This window comes from Babylonia areolata, chromosome 12 (genome assembly GCF_041734735.1).
Source record: "Babylonia areolata isolate BAREFJ2019XMU chromosome 12, ASM4173473v1, whole genome shotgun sequence".
In the NCBI taxonomy this organism is placed as follows: Eukaryota; Metazoa; Mollusca; class Gastropoda; order Neogastropoda; family Buccinidae; genus Babylonia; species Babylonia areolata.
Window position 1 is genome coordinate 1755910 of NC_134887.1, and position 18785 is coordinate 1774694.

Genomic DNA, 18785 nt, shown 5'->3' on the forward strand with positions numbered 1-18785 from the left:
GTGGGTGATGTGTCTGGCGCACAGACGGTTGTGGCCGTTTGCAGGCTGCGACTCCCACGTTCACTCGTGTACCCGAGTGGGCTTTGACGTGTGTGACCGTTTTCATCCCCGCTGTGTAGGCAGCCATACTACTTTTGCTTGCGAAGGGCGAGGGGGTGGGGGATGCATGCCGGGTATGTTATTTCCTTATCCCACCGAACGCTGACATGGATTACAGGATCTTTAAGGTGTGTATTTGATGTTCTGCATGCGCATACACACGAAGGGGGGGCACTAGCAGGTGTGCACATAACTATGTTGACCCGGGAGATCGGAAAAATCTCCACCGTCTACCCACCAGTCCGCCGTGACAGGGATTCGACCCCGGAACCCTCAGATTGAAAGTCCAACGCTTTAACCACTGGACTGTTGCGCCCGTCGACGTGTACACTGAGCGCTTTGTGTTTTTCCTCCACTGCTTTTCAGTGGGACTGCGGAACCACACCGAATTGTTTTACTGACTTGCCGTTAACATGAAAAGGTCAAAGTAGAGGAGGGCTGTTGTGGGGAGAGGGGGGCTGTTGTGGGGAGAGGAGGGGAGAGGAGGGCTGTTGTGGGGAGAGGAGGGCTGTTGTGGGGAGAGGAGGGGAGAGGAGGGCTGTTGTGGGGAGAGGAGGGGAGAGGAGGGCTGTTGTGGGGAGAGGGGGAGATGAGGGCTGTTGTGGGGAGAGGAGGGGAGAGGAGGGCTGTTGTGAGGAGAGGGGGGGGAAGAGGGCTGTTGTGGGGAGAGGAGGGGGGGGGGGAGGAGGGCTGTTGTGGGGAGAGGAGGGGAGAGGAGGGCTGTTGTGGGGAGAGGGGGGGAGGAGGGCTGTTGTGGGGAGAGGAGGGGAGAGGAGGGCTGTTGTGGGGAGAGGAGGGGAGAGGAGGGCCTTTGTGGGGAGAGGGGGGGAGGAGGGCTGTTGTGGGGAGAGGGGGGAGAGGAGGGCTGTTGTGGGGAGAGGGGGGGAAGAGGGCTGTTGTGGGGAGAGGAGGGGGAGGGGAGGAGGGCTGTTGTGGGGAGAGGAGGGGAGGAGGGCTGTTGTGGGGAGAGGAGGGGAGGAGGGCTGTTGTGGGGAGAGGAGGGGAGAGGAGGGCTGTTGTGGGGAGAGGAGGGGAGAGGAGAGCCTTTGGTGGGGAGAGGGGGGGAGGAGGGCTGTTGTGGGGAGAGGGGGGGAGGAGGGCTGTTGTGGGGAGAGGGGGGGAGGAGGGCTGTTGTGGGGAGAGGAGGGCTGTTGTGGGGAGAGGAGGGGAGAGGAGGGCTGTTGTGGGGAGAGGAGGGCTGTTGTGGGGAGAGGAGGGCTGTTGTGGGGAGAGGAGGGGAGAGGAGGGCTGTTGTGGGGAGAGGAGGGGAGAGGAGGGCTGTTGTGGGGAGAGGAGGGCTGTTGTGGGGAGAGGAGGGCTGTTGTGGGGAGAGGGGGGGAGGAGGGCTGTTGTGGGGAGAGGAGGGCTGTTGTGGGGAGAGGGGGGGAGGAGGGCTGTTGTGGGGAGAGGGGGGGAGGAGGGCTGTTGTGGGGAGAGGGGGGGAGGAGGGCTGTTGTGGGGAGAGGGGGGGAGGAGGGCTGTTGTGGGGAGAGGGGGGGAGGAGGGCTGTTGTGGGGAGAGGAGGGGAGAGGAGGGCTGTTGTGGGGAGAGGAGGGCTGTTGTGGGGAGAGGAGGGCTGTTGTGGGGAGAGGAGGGGAGAGGAGGGCTGTTGTGGGGAGAGGAGGGCTGTTGTGGGGAGAGGAGGGCTGTTGTGGGGAGAGGGGGGGAGGAGGGCTGTTGTGGGGAGAGGGGGGGAGGAGGGCTGTTGTGGGGAGAGGGGGGGAGGAGGGCTGTTGTGGGGAGAGGGGGGGAGGAGGGCTGTTGTGGGGAGAGGAGGGCTGTTGTGGGGAGAGGAGGGGAGAGGAGGGCTGTTGTGGGGAGAGGAGGGCTGTTGTGGGGAGAGGGGGGGAGGAGGGCTGTTGTGGGGAGAGGAGGGGAGAGGAGGGCCTTTGTGGGGAGAGGGGGGGGAGGAGGGCTGTTGTGGGGAGAGGGGGGGAGGAGGGCTGTTGTGGGGAGAGGGGGGGAGGAGGGCTGTTGTGGGGAGAGGGGGGGAGGAGGGCTGTTGTGGGGAGAGGAGGGCTGTTGTGGGGAGAGGAGGGGAGAGGAGGGCTGTTGTGGGGAGAGGAGGGCTGTTGTGGGGAGAGGGGGGGAGGAGGGCTGTTGTGGGGAGAGGAGGGGAGAGGAGGGCCTTTGTGGGGAGAGGGGGGGAGGAGGGCTGTTGTGGGGAGAGGGGGGGAGGAGGGCTGTTGTGGGGAGAGGGGGGGAGGAGGGCTGTTGTGGGGAGAGGAGGGCTGTTGTGGGGAGAGGAGGGGAGAGGAGGGCTGTTGTGGGGAGAGGAGGGGAGAGGAGGGCTGTTGTGGGGAGAGGGGGGGAGGAGGGCTGTTGTGGGGAGAGGAGGGGAGAGGAGGGCTGTTGTGGGGAGAGGAGGGCTGTTGTGGGGAGAGGGGGGGAGGAGGGCTGTTGTGGGGAGAGGAGGGGAGAGGAGGGCCTTTGTGGGGAGAGGGGGGGAGGAGGGCTGTTGTGGGGAGAGGGGGGGAGGAGGGCTGTTGTGGGGAGAGGGGGGGAGGAGGGCTGTTGTGGGGAGAGGAGGGCTGTTGTGGGGAGAGGAGGGGAGAGGAGGGCTGTTGTGGGGAGAGGAGGGGAGAGGAGGGCTGTTGTGGGGAGAGGGGGGGAGGAGGGCTGTTGTGGGGAGAGGGGGGGGAGGAGGGCTGTTGTGGGGAGAGGAGGGGAGAGAAGGGCCTTTGTGGGGAGAGGGGGGAGGAGGGCTGTTGTGGGGAGAGGGGGGGAGGAGGGCTGTTGTGGGGAGAGGAGGGCCTTTGTGGGGAGAGGAGGGCTGTTGTGTGGAGAGGTGGGAGAGGGGGGCTGTTGAGAGGAGGGTGTGTGGGAAGAGGTTTTGACAGATAATTCTCTGCTTGTTGGCTCGCTGAATTTACCCAATGTACCCCCCACTCTCTCCTTCCCCGTTTGTGAGTGCGGCCTTCACAATTAAACCTGTGTCAGCGCCAGTGGCTCTCTCTGTAGCTTTTTATTCATTTATTTATGGATTTATTAATTTATATATGTGTGTGACGCAGCACGCGAAAACCCGGCTAAAGTTGCATCCAGCGATTCTTAGCTGTACACAAAAACAAGTAGTTAGGATCAATATTATGAAGATCGAGATTTTTTATAGATATCGCGTCTTCGAAGTCTTATCTTTGCTGTAGGTAAGTATCTTTACACAAAACAGCCTGGAACTGTAGTATTTTAAATGTTTTCATGTTCATGCCTGTCAAAACCATGCAGAAAAATGCTGCACTCTTTTGCCCTATTTCAGTTGCTGCTGAACGCAACGAAGACGGGAAAACTCCGGTCTGCGAAGTCATAAACAGAAATAAGCAGTGAACAGGCATTAATCGTCTCCCATAGCCTAGACCTCCTGAATCAAAACAGCGTATGAATGTAGTCGGTTTTCAACGGTTTTACTGGCTACCCTCCGTAAGTTGCGTTTTCATCCGGGTCCCATCGATTCTTCGAATTTAGCCAAGTTTCCGACTCAAAGTTGGAAAAAAAATTATTGAAAGCTGAGGCCTTCTGTGGAATGTTTTAATTGATGTTGTTTCCTTCTTTGGTGTGTGTGACTCACGAAAATTCATCGAAGGACCTATGTGTTCATGACGCAACGTGAAGTGAATAAATATGGCGTCTTCGAAAACATCATCTGCTAAGCGACTCGCAGCAATTCTCAACGAATCATACGGTTACTTTGTGAAGTGAAACCATGACCTTATGCACACATGAACTGTGACTCTATCTGAACATATACAGGCAATAGGCATCTTGACACTTTCCTCGTTTGGCTACAAATAGCTATGAATGTAGGGTACAAATAGCTGTGAATGTAGGTTACCCTTCACGCACTGCCCGCATCACTGTAACTGCAGATCTAAATGTTGTCTTTCCTTTGAGCATCACTTTTGATTTTCAAACGATCAGTGTGTCGTATTATATATATTATTTGTTTCAGACACATAGCTTAATAGATTTAGCACTAAAGATGTAATTTAGTCACAGTAAAACCAAACATCCAAAGGGACCTTGATAGTGTGCAAGACTGGTCGCATAAATGGAACTTGTATTTCAATGCCCCAAAATGTAAAGTACTGCATATAGGCAAGGCAAACCCCCAAACTGACTACACAATGAAAATGGGTGATTCAAATGAAATGATTCAAAAATGCTCAGAAGAAAAAAACCTTGGTGTTACCTTCGACTGCGATCTTAGTTTTGACCCACACATACAGAAAGCGATTAGTAAAGCTAATCAAATGACGGGGTTGATTAGACGATCTTTCTCCTTTATTGATAAAGACATGTTCCTGAAGCTATACAAAGCGCTTATCAGACCACACGTGGAGTACAGTAATGTTATCTGGTACCCCTTGCTTAAAAGACAATCTTCGTCGGTAGAAAAGGTACAGAGAAGAGCGACTAAGATATTGCCAGAATGCAGAAACATGACTTATGATGAAAGACTAAGATACCTTGGGTTACCATCTCTAAAAGCCAGAAGGGCGAGAGGAGACCTGATCCAAGCATACAAAATATTTCACCAAGTGGACGACATTGATTTCGACTCTCTATTTCATCTGACATCACAAGAGGCAATGCAGGCCAGTTGTTCCGTTTTCTAACACTAACCTGAGGAAACATTCATTTGCTATCAGAATGGTTGGCAAATGGAATTTTCTTCCCACTAACATTAAACTTACTAACACTCTTAACAGTTTTAAGAGCCTCCTTGATGCAGATGCAAATTTAAAGATATAGAATATGACTTTGATAACTGAGACTCTCCTCATACCAGTCTATATGAAATTCTATATGTAACTGTAACACGCTGCGCTAAACACATTGAAAAATACTGGCAAATCAATTGACGGAGCACAAGAAAGCCGCGAGGCTATATAAGCTCCTACCTACCTACCTACCTACCATAACCCTGACCGGCAAACCCTTTAACTCAAAATGTTTTGAAGCCAAATATGACATTTGTAGCCAGAGACAACTGAATGGAAATATGTGTTGCACACATGTACTGTGATGCTGTCTGAACATTTGGAGGCACATAGATCTACCAGCACTTTCTTCAAATGGCTAGATTTAGTCTTGAAATTAGGTCACTACACGCACTGACTGCATTACGGTAACTACTGTTCTAAACAGTGTGTTTGTTTATCGCACTACCTGTGACCATTCACACAAATACTGTGTTGCACTAGATCTGTATTAGCTAAATTCATAAACACTCTGATTACATGGAATCTGATTGAATTTGTTTTGTTTCAAGTCTATCAGTTGCACGTCAGTAGATATTAATTAAATCTGTAATTAGGTCGCAGCAAGATGTGATGGCCTAGACCAGCAAATCGATAATTAGGCCTGCAAGATTATCTCTTAATGCCTGAACAACAACATGTATTTTATTAGGTCGTGGTAACTGCGTATAATCTTGCTATTGTAATATAATGTGGGAAATACAGTGTGACCGCTCTCGTTTCAAATCATATTTGCTATGGTACTAAAAAACACAAAAAATGAAGTCCTCAGAAGTTAAAAAACTTGTAAATCTGCTTTTACCCATCAGCCACGGTCCTGTTCTTCCAGATTGTGCTCTAGTGACTGGTTTTGACTGGAAACGACTGATCCAATAACACACTTACATGATCAGATATATGACTGGCTGGCACAGTCTCATAACAAAAGTTTCAAAAGTGACCAGTCCAGTCCAGTCACAGCAACAGACCGGTTGCTGCATGCTTGCATCTACCTGTAGAACACCAGGCCATATCACAAAACTTGTAAAGGAGATCTGTAGCAGAGACTTATGGCTCTGAACAAATGTTAAGGTGGGGTTGTTGGGCGTTGATTCAGTCGTCACTCTCACGAGACATCAAAGGGCAATGGAAAGGGAGGGATGATAGTTTGGGGGTAGGGGTGGTGGACGGTTTCTTGAGATGAGAATCCCACTTGCATGTCGTCGGATGTGTGGTTACTAGAGTCACAAAGTGCATAATGTGCACTCTATAAAGCCAGATAAACAATTTTGATAGCTTCAGCTTGACTGAAAAACGAAAACATCAAGCTGGTATCACAAAGTGACTGAAAAACGAAAACATCAGGATGGTATCACAAAGTGACTGAAAAACCCTTCTCGACTGGTTGGGTTGTCTCATTCCAACTGGGCAATGTTTAGTCTTTGTGACAATCCCTGCCATATGTACACAATGATGTGCATTTTAAGTTGGTCTTGCAGCGTTTGCACCTTTCTCTGCACACCACTGTGCAGGAGCAGTGAATCAGTTCACATCAAGTTTTTTGAGCTTTTGGTAGAATGGTCCACAAAGGCTTTACCTTCTCCTGTTTGCAATCCCCGCCGTTCTACCTCCAGATGTAAGCACTCTTGGATAACTGCTCAGTGTGTGTGTCGTTCAAGAGCTGCTGATGTGGGTGTATATTTTCCAATGTTTTCTTTTCATTAGCCAGGAGAGGTTATCCATCATCATCAAGAAAGCATTAGTAGTTTGCTTACACAGTTCGTGTGTTCCATGCTTTTCCTTTGCTTCTTCCAGCAAGCAAAGCGATTATTTATGCGCGATTCCTGCTGAACAACAACAAAATCAAAAGTGACAAAGGGAGGCATTATTCAAATCTGTCAAAGTTTCAAACTTCCTCCATGTTTGTCGCGACTTTCCGGCTTTACTAACATGTAACAAAAGTGCCCCAAAGCAAATTCTGGTCAACTGTTTTCGGCAGTCACTCCGGGCAAGCCCATTTCTTTCGACAATTTGTGATTGGCGGATCAAACGCTCATTTCCACTCCGAAGAATACAAATTTTCTAGTGTTTGGGACCGTGCGGATTTGCCCACGGCCCTTATGTGTGTGGTTATGTGTTTGTGTGTGTGTGTCTTTGTGTCCGTGTGTGTGTGCACGCGCGTATGCGTTCATGCACACACAGTCACCATGCTTTTTTACACTTAAGGGAAAACACGTGCGCGCGATAACATACACACACACACGCACTTTACCATCACTCACATACACAAACTTATACACACAAACATTCATAAACTGCACACATAAACGTGGGCACATACACATACACAAAGGCACACACGCACACGTAAACATGCAAGCATGCACAAACACACAAACGCGCACACATATGTACATGAGCGCGCGCGCGGACGCACGCACTCTCACTCCCTCAACCACTTTCACACACGATCTCCATCCTTGTCAAGACGCTGGAGCTGTTGGTAATGCTGCATACAAACGACATGATCGTCACTTCAGTTGTAACATTCAGTGGATTTGGGCTTCGCTCCAGGCCATAGATACTAATCATTCAGTCTATGTCCCAGGCTGATTTCACGTCAGCTGATTATGTGGCAATACACGTCATGACTGCAGTTAGTAAACGTTAGTTTGATCTGGATCTAAGCCGAAGTTCCAAAGATTGACATCACTCCTCCACTTGCCATTCTTGTCTTTGAGTACAGAGAGAAAATAGGAATTTTCCTGTGCCTTTGACATATCGAAATCTAAAATTCACTTCATTCTGACTCGTCTGACACCACATGCATGTTCAGGAAAATTCTTGTTTTGAAGCTACAGGCAGACAAATATGTGGGGTTTTCCATGAGCTTATTGTGGCTGTAGAGTCTGTATTGCGTGACGTCACTCCTCCACTTGCAATACTTGTCTTCGTTTGAGTAGCACAGAGAGAAAATAGGAATTTTCCTGGGCCTTTTTCATATGGAAATTGAAAGTTTATTCAGTTCTGAATCTTTTTGACACCACATAAACATTCAGGATAATTCTTGTTTCTTAAGTCACAGGCACACAAATATGTGTTGTTTTTTCAAGAGCCGATTTCTCCATTTCTACTCTTCGGGCACACGAACTTAGAAAAAAATCTTAGAAAAAAAAACTATGACAGATAGATCATTTCTGTTTCTTCTAGCTTAATCTTTTATTTTTAAACTTTTAGAAGGTATACAAAAACAAAAAAAAATAATGATAAATTGCGACTTTTGCTGGGTTTTCGTGTGCTGCGTCACACACACACACACACACACACACACACAACACACATTCGTTCATTTAACTGATGTTTGGTTCCCAACAGGCACGTCATTTCCGCTGCAGACCGGCATCACAGGCCATGGTTGACACGAGCTGACTTGAGATCACGGACCTGTTTGAGCAACGACGTCTGTGTGGCCGCTGCTTCAGCTGTCCCCAGCCTACCGCCAGGACAGGCTGCAGTGCTCCTGAGCACACACAGTGGCCGCCCTTGGTGTGGGTGGCTGGTGAAGAGTCGTCTTGGTGAGGGTGTGTTCCGGCCGTGCTGAGAAGCAACAACACGTGGCGGGAAGAGGACACAGGAAACGAACGACGCGTGGCGGGAAGAGGACACAGGAAACGAAAGACGCGTGGCGGGGAGAGGACACAGGAAACGAACGACGCGTGGCGGGAAGAGGACACAGGAAACGGACGACGCGTGGCGGGAAGAGGACACAGGAAACGAACGAGGCGTGGCGGGAAGAGGACACAGGAAACGAACGACGCGTGGCGTGGAGAGGACACAGGAAACGAACGACGCGTGGCGGGAAGAGGACAAAAGGAAACGAACGACGCGTGGCGGGAAGAGGACACAGGAAACGAACGACGCGTGGCGGGAAGAGGACACAGGAAACAAACGACGCGTGGCGGGAAGAGGACACAGGGAACGAACGACGCGTGGCGGGAAGAGGACACAGGGAACGAACGACGCGTGGCGGGGAGAGGACAAAAGGAAACGAACGACGCGTGGCGGGAAGAGGACACAGGGAACGAACGACGCGTGGCGGGAAGAGGACACAGGGAACGAACGAGGCAGGCATGATGCTGGACGCCCTCAGCAAGCAAACACAAGATGAGTTCATATTGAAATAAAGTCATTCAATCAAGCAACACAGGCACGACAAAATCAGCACCAAGTCTGTGAAAGGTGTAAATAAACACAATATAGAAACCTTGTTTCGGGTCCAGTTTTCAATTTTCGTCGAAACGAAACACACACACACACACACACACACACACACACACACACACACAAGGCAAACGTTTTGAAGTGTCACTGATCCTACTGTTGAGCAGTCGCCCACAGTCACCGTCAGGTGCTGGGTTTGTCTGGCTGCTGAACACCGGCAACATGGGCTGTCTTCTCGCCAAAGGAATCCTCAAACACGATGAAGTCTGCCCAGTCAGCATTCGCCCCCTGCCCACCGCCACCAATGGGCAGACACTGAGACCAGACCCACACCCACAACTACCACAGCAGGTCGTTCTGACCAATGACAGTGCCGCTCCCAGCTCCACCAATCAAAATGGCTCTGTCAGTCTGACCAATCAGGAGCACGTATCCAGTCCCAGTGACACCGTTTCTCGGACCAGTGAGAGTGAGAAAGGCGGTCACAGTTGTGCAGAGGCTGCAACATGTGTGAGCAATGAGGAGAACGCGGCCGGTTCAACCAGTGAGGATGCAGCCAATAGCAGCAGCCATGACAGCCGTGCCACTGGACAGACCAATGACAACCGTGCCACCAATGACAACCGTGCCACCGACAGCCGTGCCACAGGACAGACCAATGACAGCCGTGCCACAGGACAGACCAATGACAGCCGTGCCACAGGACAGACCAATGACAACTGTGCCACCAATGACAACCGTGCCACCGACAACCGTGCCACCGACAGCCGTGCCACCGACAGCCGTGCCACAGGACAGACCAGTGACAACCGTGCCACTGGACAGACCAATGACAGCCGTGCCACTGGACAGACCAATGACAACCGTGCCACCAATGACAACCGTGCCACCGACAGCCGTGCCACTGGACAGACCAATGACAGCCGTGCCACAGGACAGACCAATGACAACCGTGCCACAGGACAGACCAATGACAACCGTGCCACCACTTCAAGCTGCCAGGATGACGCAGCTCTTTCCACCAATCAGAATCCAGAAAGTGCAGAAAGTGTGGTAAGTAATTCCTTGTCTTTGCAAAGTTGTGTCTACGTTTGTGTTGGGGTGGGGGTGTTGGGTGGGGGAGGGTGTTGGGGTGTGGTGGTTGGTGTGTTGGGTGGGGGGTGTTTGCTGGGGTGTGGTGGGGTTGGAGTGTTTGTTGGGGTGTGGTGGGGTGGGGTGGGGTGTGTTTGTTGGGGTGTTGTGGGGTGGGGTGTGTTTGTTGGGGTGTGGTGGGGTTGGAGTGTTTGTTGGGGTGTGGTGGGGTGGGGTGTGTTTGTTGGGGTGGGGTGTGTTTGTTGGGGTGGGGTTGGAGTGTCTTTTTGTATTTGTATTTGTGTTTGTATTCCTTTTTATCACAACAGATTTCTCTGTGTGAAATTCGGGCTGCTCTTCCCAGGGAGAGCACGTCGCTACACTTCAGCGCCACCCATTTAAAAAAATTTTTTTCCTGCGTGCAGTTTGTTTTGTTTTTCCTATTGAAGTGGATTTTTCGACATAATTTTGCCAGGAACAACCATTTTGTCGCCGTGGGTTCTTTTACGTGTGCTAAGTGCATGCTGCACACGGGACCTCGATTTATTGTCTCATCTGAATGACTAGCGTCCAGACCACCACTCAAGGTCTAGTGGAGGGGGAGAAAATATCGGCGGTCTAGCCGTGATTCGAACCAGCGCGTTCAGATTCTCGCTTCCTGGGCGGACGCGTTACCTCTAGGCCATCACTCCACTTGTTAGGGTGTGGTGTGTTTGTTGGGGTTGGGTGGGGTTGGAGTGTGTTTGTTGGGGTGGGATGTGTTTGTTGGGGTGGGGTGTGTTTGTTGGGGTGGGGTGGGGTTGGGGTGTGTTTGTTGGGGTGTGGTGTGGTGTGTTTGTTGTGGTGTGGTGTGTTTGTTGGGATGGGGTGTGTTTGTTGGGGTGTGGTGGGGTTGGAGTGTGTTGGTTGGCGTGTGGTGTGGTGTGTTTGTTAGGGTGGGGTGTGTTTGTTGGAGTGTGGTGTGTATGTTGGGGTGGGTGGGGTGTGTTAGTTGGGGCGGGGTGTGTTGGGTGGGGTGTGTTTGTTGGGCGGGGTGTGTTTGTTGGGGCGGGGTGTGTTGGGTGGGGTGTGTTTGTTGGGCGGGGTGTGTTTGCTGGGGCGGGGTGTGTTGGGTGGGGTGTGTTTGTTGGGCGGGGTGTGTTTGTTGGGGTGGGGTGTGTTTGTTGGGGCGGGTGGGGTGTGTTTGTTGGGGTGGGGTGTGTTTGTTGGGGCGGGTTGTGTTTGTTGGGGTGTGGTGGGGTTGGAGTGTGTTGGTTGGCGTGTGGTGTGGTGTGTTTGTTAGGGTGGGGTGTGTTTGTTGGGGTGGGGTGTGTTTGTTGGGGTGTGGTGTGTTTGGTGGTGTGGGGTGGGGTTGGAGTGTGTTTGTTGGGGTGTGGTGTGTTTGCTGGGGTGGGTGGGGTGTGTTTTTTGGGGTGTGGTGTGTTTGCTGGGGTGGGTGGGGTGTGTTTGTTGGGGTGGGGTGTGTATGTTGGGGCGGGGTGTGTTTGTTGGGGCGGGGTGTGTTTGTTGGGGCGGGGTGTGTTGTGGTGTGGTTGGAGTGTGTTGGTTGGCGTGTGGTGTGGTGTGTTTGTTGGGGTGGGGTGTGTTTGTTGGGGTGGGGTGTGTTTGTTGGGGTGGGGTGTGTTTGTTTGGGTGGGGTGTGTTTGTTGGGGTGGGGTGTGTTTGTTGGGGTGGGGTTGTGTTTGTTTGGGTGGGGTGTGTTTGTTTGGGTGGGGTGTGTTTGTTGGGGTGGGGTGTGTTTGTTGGGGTGGGGTGTGTTTGTTGGGGTGGGGTGTGTTTGTTGGGGTGGGGTGTGTTTGTTGGGGTGGGGTGTGTTTGTTAGGGTGGGGTGTGTTTGTTGGGGTGGGGTGTGTTTGTTGGGGTGGGGTGTGTTTGGTGTGTTTGTTGGGGTGGGGTGTGTTTGTTTGGGTGGGGTGTGTTTGTTGGGGTGGGGTGTGTTTGGTGTGTTTGTTGGGGTGGGGTGTGTTTGTTGGGGTGGGGTGTGTTTGTTGGGGCGGGGTGTGTTGGGGTGTGGTGTGGTTGGAGTGTGTTGGTTGGCGTGTGGTGTGGTGTGTTTGTTAGGGCGGGGTGTGTTTCTTTGGGTGTAGTGTGTCTGTTGGGGTGGGGTGTGTCTGTTGGGGTGGGGTGTGTTCGTTGGGTGGGGGTGTGTTTGTTGGGGTGGGGTGTGTTTGTTGGGGCGGGGTGTGTTGGGGTGTGGTGTGGTTGGAGTGTGTTCGTTGGGGTGTGGTGTGGTGTGTTTTTGGGGGTGGGGTGTGTTTGTTGGGGTGTGGTGTGTCTGTTGGGTTGGGGTGTGTTCGTTGGGTGGGGTGTGTTTGTTGGGGTGGGGTGTGTTCGTTGAGGTGTGGTGTGGTGTGTTTTTGGGGGTGGGGTGTGTTTGTTGGGGTGTGGTGGGGTATGGGATGTTCGTTGGGGTGGGGGGTGTTGGGGTGGGGGGTGATGGGGTGGGTGTGATGTAGTGGGGGTGGTGGGGTGAGGGGTGGTGGGGTTGGAGTGTTGGGGGTGGGGTGGGGTGGGGGGTGTTGGGGTGGGGTGGGGTGGGGGGTGTTGGGGTGGGGTGGGTGGCAGTCACTGTTCCGGAGCGGAAGCATCAGACAGAGTGCACCCCGTACACAGCGCGTGGCGGCGTGACGTCAACATTCCTGGGGATCAGGTGTCCCCGAAACACAGGTGTCCGGTCAACACTCCCCCCTCTCCCCCCTCCACTGTAACCTTGCCCGCTCCAGACTGACCTTTTTTTTAACCTGAAAAAGGTCACTGTGACACGGGGACTGAAATGAAAGAAGACAGAAAAATGGGGGTAGGGGTGGGGTGTGGGGGGGTCTGACCGAGTTTAGGGGGCGGGAGGAGTTGTAACTCACAGGATGAAGGGGGGCGGGGGTGAGGGGGGGGTTAGGAGAGGGGGGGCGGAGGGGGGGGTGACAGAGGGCTTCTTGTATTTCGCTAAGAGATCTTTTCTGTGGACCAAGGAGGGAGTGGGGAAAGGGGGAGCAGTGTGTGTATGTGTATGTGTGCGTATGTATGTGTGTGTGTGTGTGTGCGTATGTGTATGTGTGCGTATGTTTGTGCGTGTGTGTGTGTGTGTGTGTGTGTGTGTGTGGAAACAACACAACAATGAAACACACAGTTTGTTGTCAGTGGGCACGCCAAGATACATGTGTATGTGCCGACCTGTTCCACAATGGTTCATGCTAGGTTTCATCTTCCTCCGATTAGTAACACGTTCCTTTGTTTTGGGTCACGTGTGTGTTAATGCACAACTGGAATCTGAAATTATATCCGGTTGTGTCAGTTGTCCGTTTGTCCGTGCATTCGTGTGTATGTGTGTGTGTGTGTGTGTGAAACTGTTACCAAACCATTTTCTATGGAAATACTTTGCTTGTCAATACTAAATTTGATCAGACATGGATAAATAAAAAATCTAACCACTCATACCAATTATAGGTATAATTCTTCCGAGTTAATTCGGATTTCCGGATCGTGAGCGTATACTTTCGTTCAGTCTCTGCTTTCTTTGTCCGCTGTAACAAGAAAAGAAAGATAAGTTATGGACAGAAATTGTAATCTTGATTTTTGTTGTTGTTGTATCAACTTTGATAGGACAGGCAGGTAGTAGGGGACCTTCAGTCAGCGCTGTTCAGTGTTGGAGAACGCATTCAAAAGAACTGGACTGGTCTAGAGGGATTTTCTGGGGTGTATTATTTGCCCGAAAATGCGTCAGGCGATTTCGTTTGATTTATCAGAGCCGAAATGTCGTGGTGACAACAGGTTTTAACAGGCTTTGACAGATGAAAACAACGGAGAGGCTGGTCCACTGTGCGCTGTCGGAAATTGAACTGCTCCGTTTCCAGGGTACAGCGTTTGCTTCGACAACCACTCGGTTCTGGTAGTGAGCAAAAATAAGATTTGGACGGTTATGGGTGTGCACTGGTGCCCTCCCCCCCCACCGCCCCCCATGCCCCCACCCCCACCACAGCCCTTTCCCCCCCTTTTCTTCCCTTTCCCTCAGTTGTTGGTGTTATCGGTGTTGTTGACGTGCTGCAGGAATCAGACGTGGGCCATGAACGCTTTGCCTCTCGTTGGAAACATTTAGTGTTACATCTAGCTCTGAACAGTTATCATCACGCCAAGTTGTGAAGTTGTCGCTCTTCCAGTCTGTGCTTGGTGTCATCGTCATCAGTTCATTGGAAGTTCTCTTCCTGTCTGTGCTTGGTGTCATCGTCATCAGTTCATTGGAAGTTCTCTTCCAGTCTGTGCTTGGTGTCATCGTCATCAGTTCATTGGAAGTTCTCTTCCAACCTGTGCTTGGTGTCATCGTCATCAGTTCATTGGAAGTTCTCTTCCAGTCTGTGCTTGGTGTCATCGTCATCAGTTCATTGGAAGTTCTCTTCCAGTCTGTGCTTGGTGTCATCGTCATCAGTTCATTGGAAGTTCTCTTCCAACCTGTGCTTGGTGTCATCGTCATCAGTTCATTGGAAGTTCTCTTCCAGTCTGTGCTTGGTGTCATCGTCATCAGTTCATTGGAAGTTCTCTTCCAGTCTGTGCTTGGTGTCATCGTCATCAGTTCATTGGAAGTTCTGTTCCTGTGTGCTTGGTGTCATCGTCATCAGTTCATTGGAAGTTCTGTTAGACCTGAATCATCAGCGAACTTGACGAGTGGACAGGATTCTGCGCCATTTCTGCAGTCGGCAGTGCATGAAGTGGAAAAGAAATGGTGATAGTACAGTGCCCTGGGGAGCTCCAGTACTAGTGTATAAAACACTGGAAAAAAGATTGCTCTTTTATTTGTATTGTTATCACACACACACACACACACACACACACACACACACACACACACACACATATATATATATATATATATATATATATGATAGAGTCTCCCGACGGATGAGTAGGCAGGCAGGCTTATCTGTCGGTGTGTGTCCTCATATGTGAGAAGAGGCCGATTCTGGATGCTTAGCACTTCCCACAGGTGTTGCAAGGGAAACGTCTCCAGAAGTTGAACCCTGCTTCCTTCGCTCACGCTTCTCCTTAATGGCCATCGTTCTCTTGTTTTCAAACGTCTTTATGCCACTAGAGCACAGCATCCTCCAGCGAGAGCGGTCAAGGGCATCTGTTTCCCAAGAAGCGATGTCTATGTCATAGGCTTTGAGGTTTGTCTTCAAGGTGTTCTTGAAGCGCTTGCAGGGTCTTCCAATTTCGCGGTGGCCTTCCTTCAGCTGGCCATACAGTAGCATCTTCGGGATCCTGCTGTCTGTCATGCGGACAATGTGTCCTGTCCAGCGTAGCTGGCACTGGATCAGCAGGCTTTCGATGCTGGGCAGGCCGCTTCTCTCTAGGACCTGGAGGTTGGAGACCCTGTCTTGCCACTTTATGCCGAGGATCTTTCGTAGGCATCTCTGGTGAAACTGCTCAAGTTGTTGACTGTGACGGCGATACGTCGTCCATGTTTCACAGCAGTACAACAAGGTGGTCAACACAACAGCTCTGTAGGTTTTGATTTTGGTGCTGAGCCTGATGCCTTTGTTGTTCCACAGCCTGTTGTTGAGTCTGCCAAAGGCGGAGCTGGCCTTGGCGATGTGCAGCGTCACTTCTGCAGCAGGAGCTCCGCTGCTGCATAGGGTGCTGCCCAGGTAGCAAAACCTATCGACTGACTTGATCTCTGTGTCATCGATCTTGATTGCAGGTGGGGGAGGCACTGTCGTTCTGTGAGCTAGCTGGCTGGTACATGGACTTGGTCTTGCTGAGGCTGATGGTGAGTCCAAAGCGCCTGCTGGAGGTTGAGAACCTGTCCATAATGAACTGCATGCCCTCATGGGTGTGTGCAGCAAGCGCGCAGTCATCAGCGAAGAGGAACTCTATCAACAGTACCTCAAAGACCCTGGACCTGGCTTGGAGTCGCCGCAAGTTGAAAAGTTTGCCATCTGTGTGAAACTGAATGTAGATGCCCCGGTCACAGTCTTGGAAGGCGTCAATCAGCATGGCAGAGAAAAGAATGGAGAACAGTGTGGGTGCCAGGACGCAGCCCTCCTTCACTCCATTTACCACAGGGAACGGATCTGACATGTCAGTATTTTCCTGTACTCTTGCCTACATGCCATCGTGGAATGACGCAATCAGCTGGATTAGGCTCTCTGGGCAGCCGAACTTTAGGAGGATCTTCCACAGACCACGGCGGTTCCTGTGCTCTGGGGAGCTCCAGTACTAGTGTATAAAACACTGAAAAAAAGATTCCTCTTTTATTTGTATTGTTATTATATATTTTTTTTTCCTTTTTTCTTCTCCTTTTTTATCTCCAAATTGGGGTCTGTTCGTGAGGTTTTGTCAAAAATCCATAAGACAGTTGAGTAAAAGAATTAACTGTCAACTGTAAAAGTTTATTATCTAAAAGGTGGAGTTGAATAATACTCAAATATATAAGGTTGTCATGTGTGTGTGTGTGTGTGTGTGTGTGTGTGTGTGTGTGTGTGTTTCCGACCCCTCTCGTTTTTCTTGTAGTTTCGGATGCCCGACGTGGTGGTGGAGCAGGTGCCCGACGGTGAAGGATGCCCGATCACGCTGGGCATGCTGCTGGGCACGTGGACGGCGCCCTGGCCCTGGCTTCCGGAACAGATCCTGCGCGCGCAGCTCTTCTCCTTCCACGACAGTGACGTCATTCTCGTCGGCTACGCCAAGTCGGGTGAGCGTCGTTCAGTTTCGTTTCATGGTGCTGTGAAAGCGTGCGGCTGTGGCGGCGCTGACCCATACACGCGACACCACGTCTGCTGTCATGTTGAAGGGGTGGGCTGAGGGGCAGCATCAACAGCAGCGTGCTGGTCCGAAGCCTAGAGGGCCAGACAACCTTGGTAGTGTCAAACTGAGCATGGGATGACGTAGAAGGAATTAGACCAACAAATAACAAGAGAGGCAAGGCCTTCAAGACTCACTTGTGATACACTTAAAAAAAAAAAAAAAAAAAAAAAAAATCCAAGCTTTTTATGTATTGAGTATAATTTCAAAATGTAATGTTTAAGATGAGAAAGATCAGTTTAAAGCGAATTAAGTCCCCTAGCATTAATTACAGAGTAATTTCCTTTTTTACTATCTGCACCAAAACGTTTGCAAAATAAATAAAACTTCCATGCTAAGCAAAAGAAGTTGCTGTTTGAACAAAAAATGATAATAATGACTGCTCTTGTTGTTGGGTCAGAATATCAGATCAAAGTGCCAAGTTTAGAGAATACAAAAAATATAAATATAACAGTAAATGCAGTTTGCATATAATTAGGCTTCTTTTTTTTTTTTTTTGTGCCCATCCCAGAGGTGCAATATTGTTTTAAACAAGATGACTGGAAAGAACTGAATTTTTCCTATTTTTATGCCAAATTTGGTGTCAACTGACAAAGTATTTGCAGAGAAAATGTCAATGTTAAAGTTTACCACGGACACACAGACACATAGACACACGGACACACACACACACACACACACACACACACACAGAGACAACCGAACACCGGGTTAAAACATAGACTCACTTTGTTTACACAAGTGAGTCAAAAAGTGTCGGGTCTCCGGTTTTAAATTCTCGGACAGAGAAGGCTCCGTCCGTCCGTGTGTGTGTGTGTGTGTGTGTGTGTGTGTGTGTGTGTGTTGCACTCTTTGTCTGTCTCTCTCTCTCTGTCTCTCTCACTCTCTCTCTCTTATTCTCTCCCATCTCTGTTTTACACACACACACACACACACACATCAAACACACACACACGAGCTCACACACACACACACACACACAAACACACACACATGCATATCAAATGCACACACATATGAAACACACACACACACACACACACAATCACACAAAAATGCACACACACATATGAACGCGTGCGCGCGCGCGCGCGCGCACACACACACACACACACACACACACACACACACACACACACACACACACTCACACACACTTCTCTCTTTCATTCACTCACTCATTCACACAGACACCTTTCTATAAATCAACACTCGTAACCATTGACACCTATGATGAATCTGTGAGCATACTTTAATGCTGCCTTGAAACAGAAAGTGGGTGTAGCGTGGTGATGGCAGGCGCTCCTTGGTTGTAAACTGAAAGTGGGTGTGGCGTGGTGACAGGCACCCATTGGCTATAAACTGAAAGTGGGTGTGGTATGGTGACAGGCACCTATTGGTTGTAAACTGAAAGTGGGTGTGGCATGGTGACAGGCACCCATTGGCTATAAACTGAAAGTGGGTGTGGCGTGGTGACAGGCACCCATTGGCTATAAACTGAAAGTGGGTGTGGTATGGTGACAGGCACCTATTGGTTGTAAACTGAAAGTGGGTGTGGCATGGTGACAGGCACCCATTGGCTATAAACTGAAAGTGGGTGTGGCATGGTGACAGGCACCCGTCGGTTGTAAACTGAAAGTGGGTGTGGCATGGTGACAGGCACCCATTTGTTGTAAACTGAAAGTGGGTGTGGCGTGGTGATGGCAGGCGCTGCTTGGTTGTAAACTGAAAGTGGGTGTGGTATGGTGACAGGCACCTATTGGTTGTAAACTGAAAGTGGGTGTGGCATGGTGACAGGCACCCATTGGCTATAAACTGAAAGTGGGTGTGGCGTGGTGACAGGCACCCATTGGCTATAAACTGAAAGTG

At 50.7% G+C, this 18785-nt stretch overlaps 1 protein-coding gene across 1 annotated transcript in view; it reads left to right on the top strand.

Annotated features, from left to right (window-relative positions):
- The window catches only part of LOC143288235 (uncharacterized), a 37560-nt gene that overhangs the window by 7612 nt on the left and 11163 nt on the right, over positions 1-18785 (top strand). Inside the window, exons 2-3 of the mRNA XM_076596585.1 lie at positions 8211-10109; positions 16626-16806. Coding sequence (XP_076452700.1) covers positions 9279-10109; positions 16626-16806 — 1012 coding nt within the window. The 5' untranslated portion in view covers positions 8211-9278. The remainder of the gene's footprint in view (positions 1-8210; positions 10110-16625; positions 16807-18785) is intronic.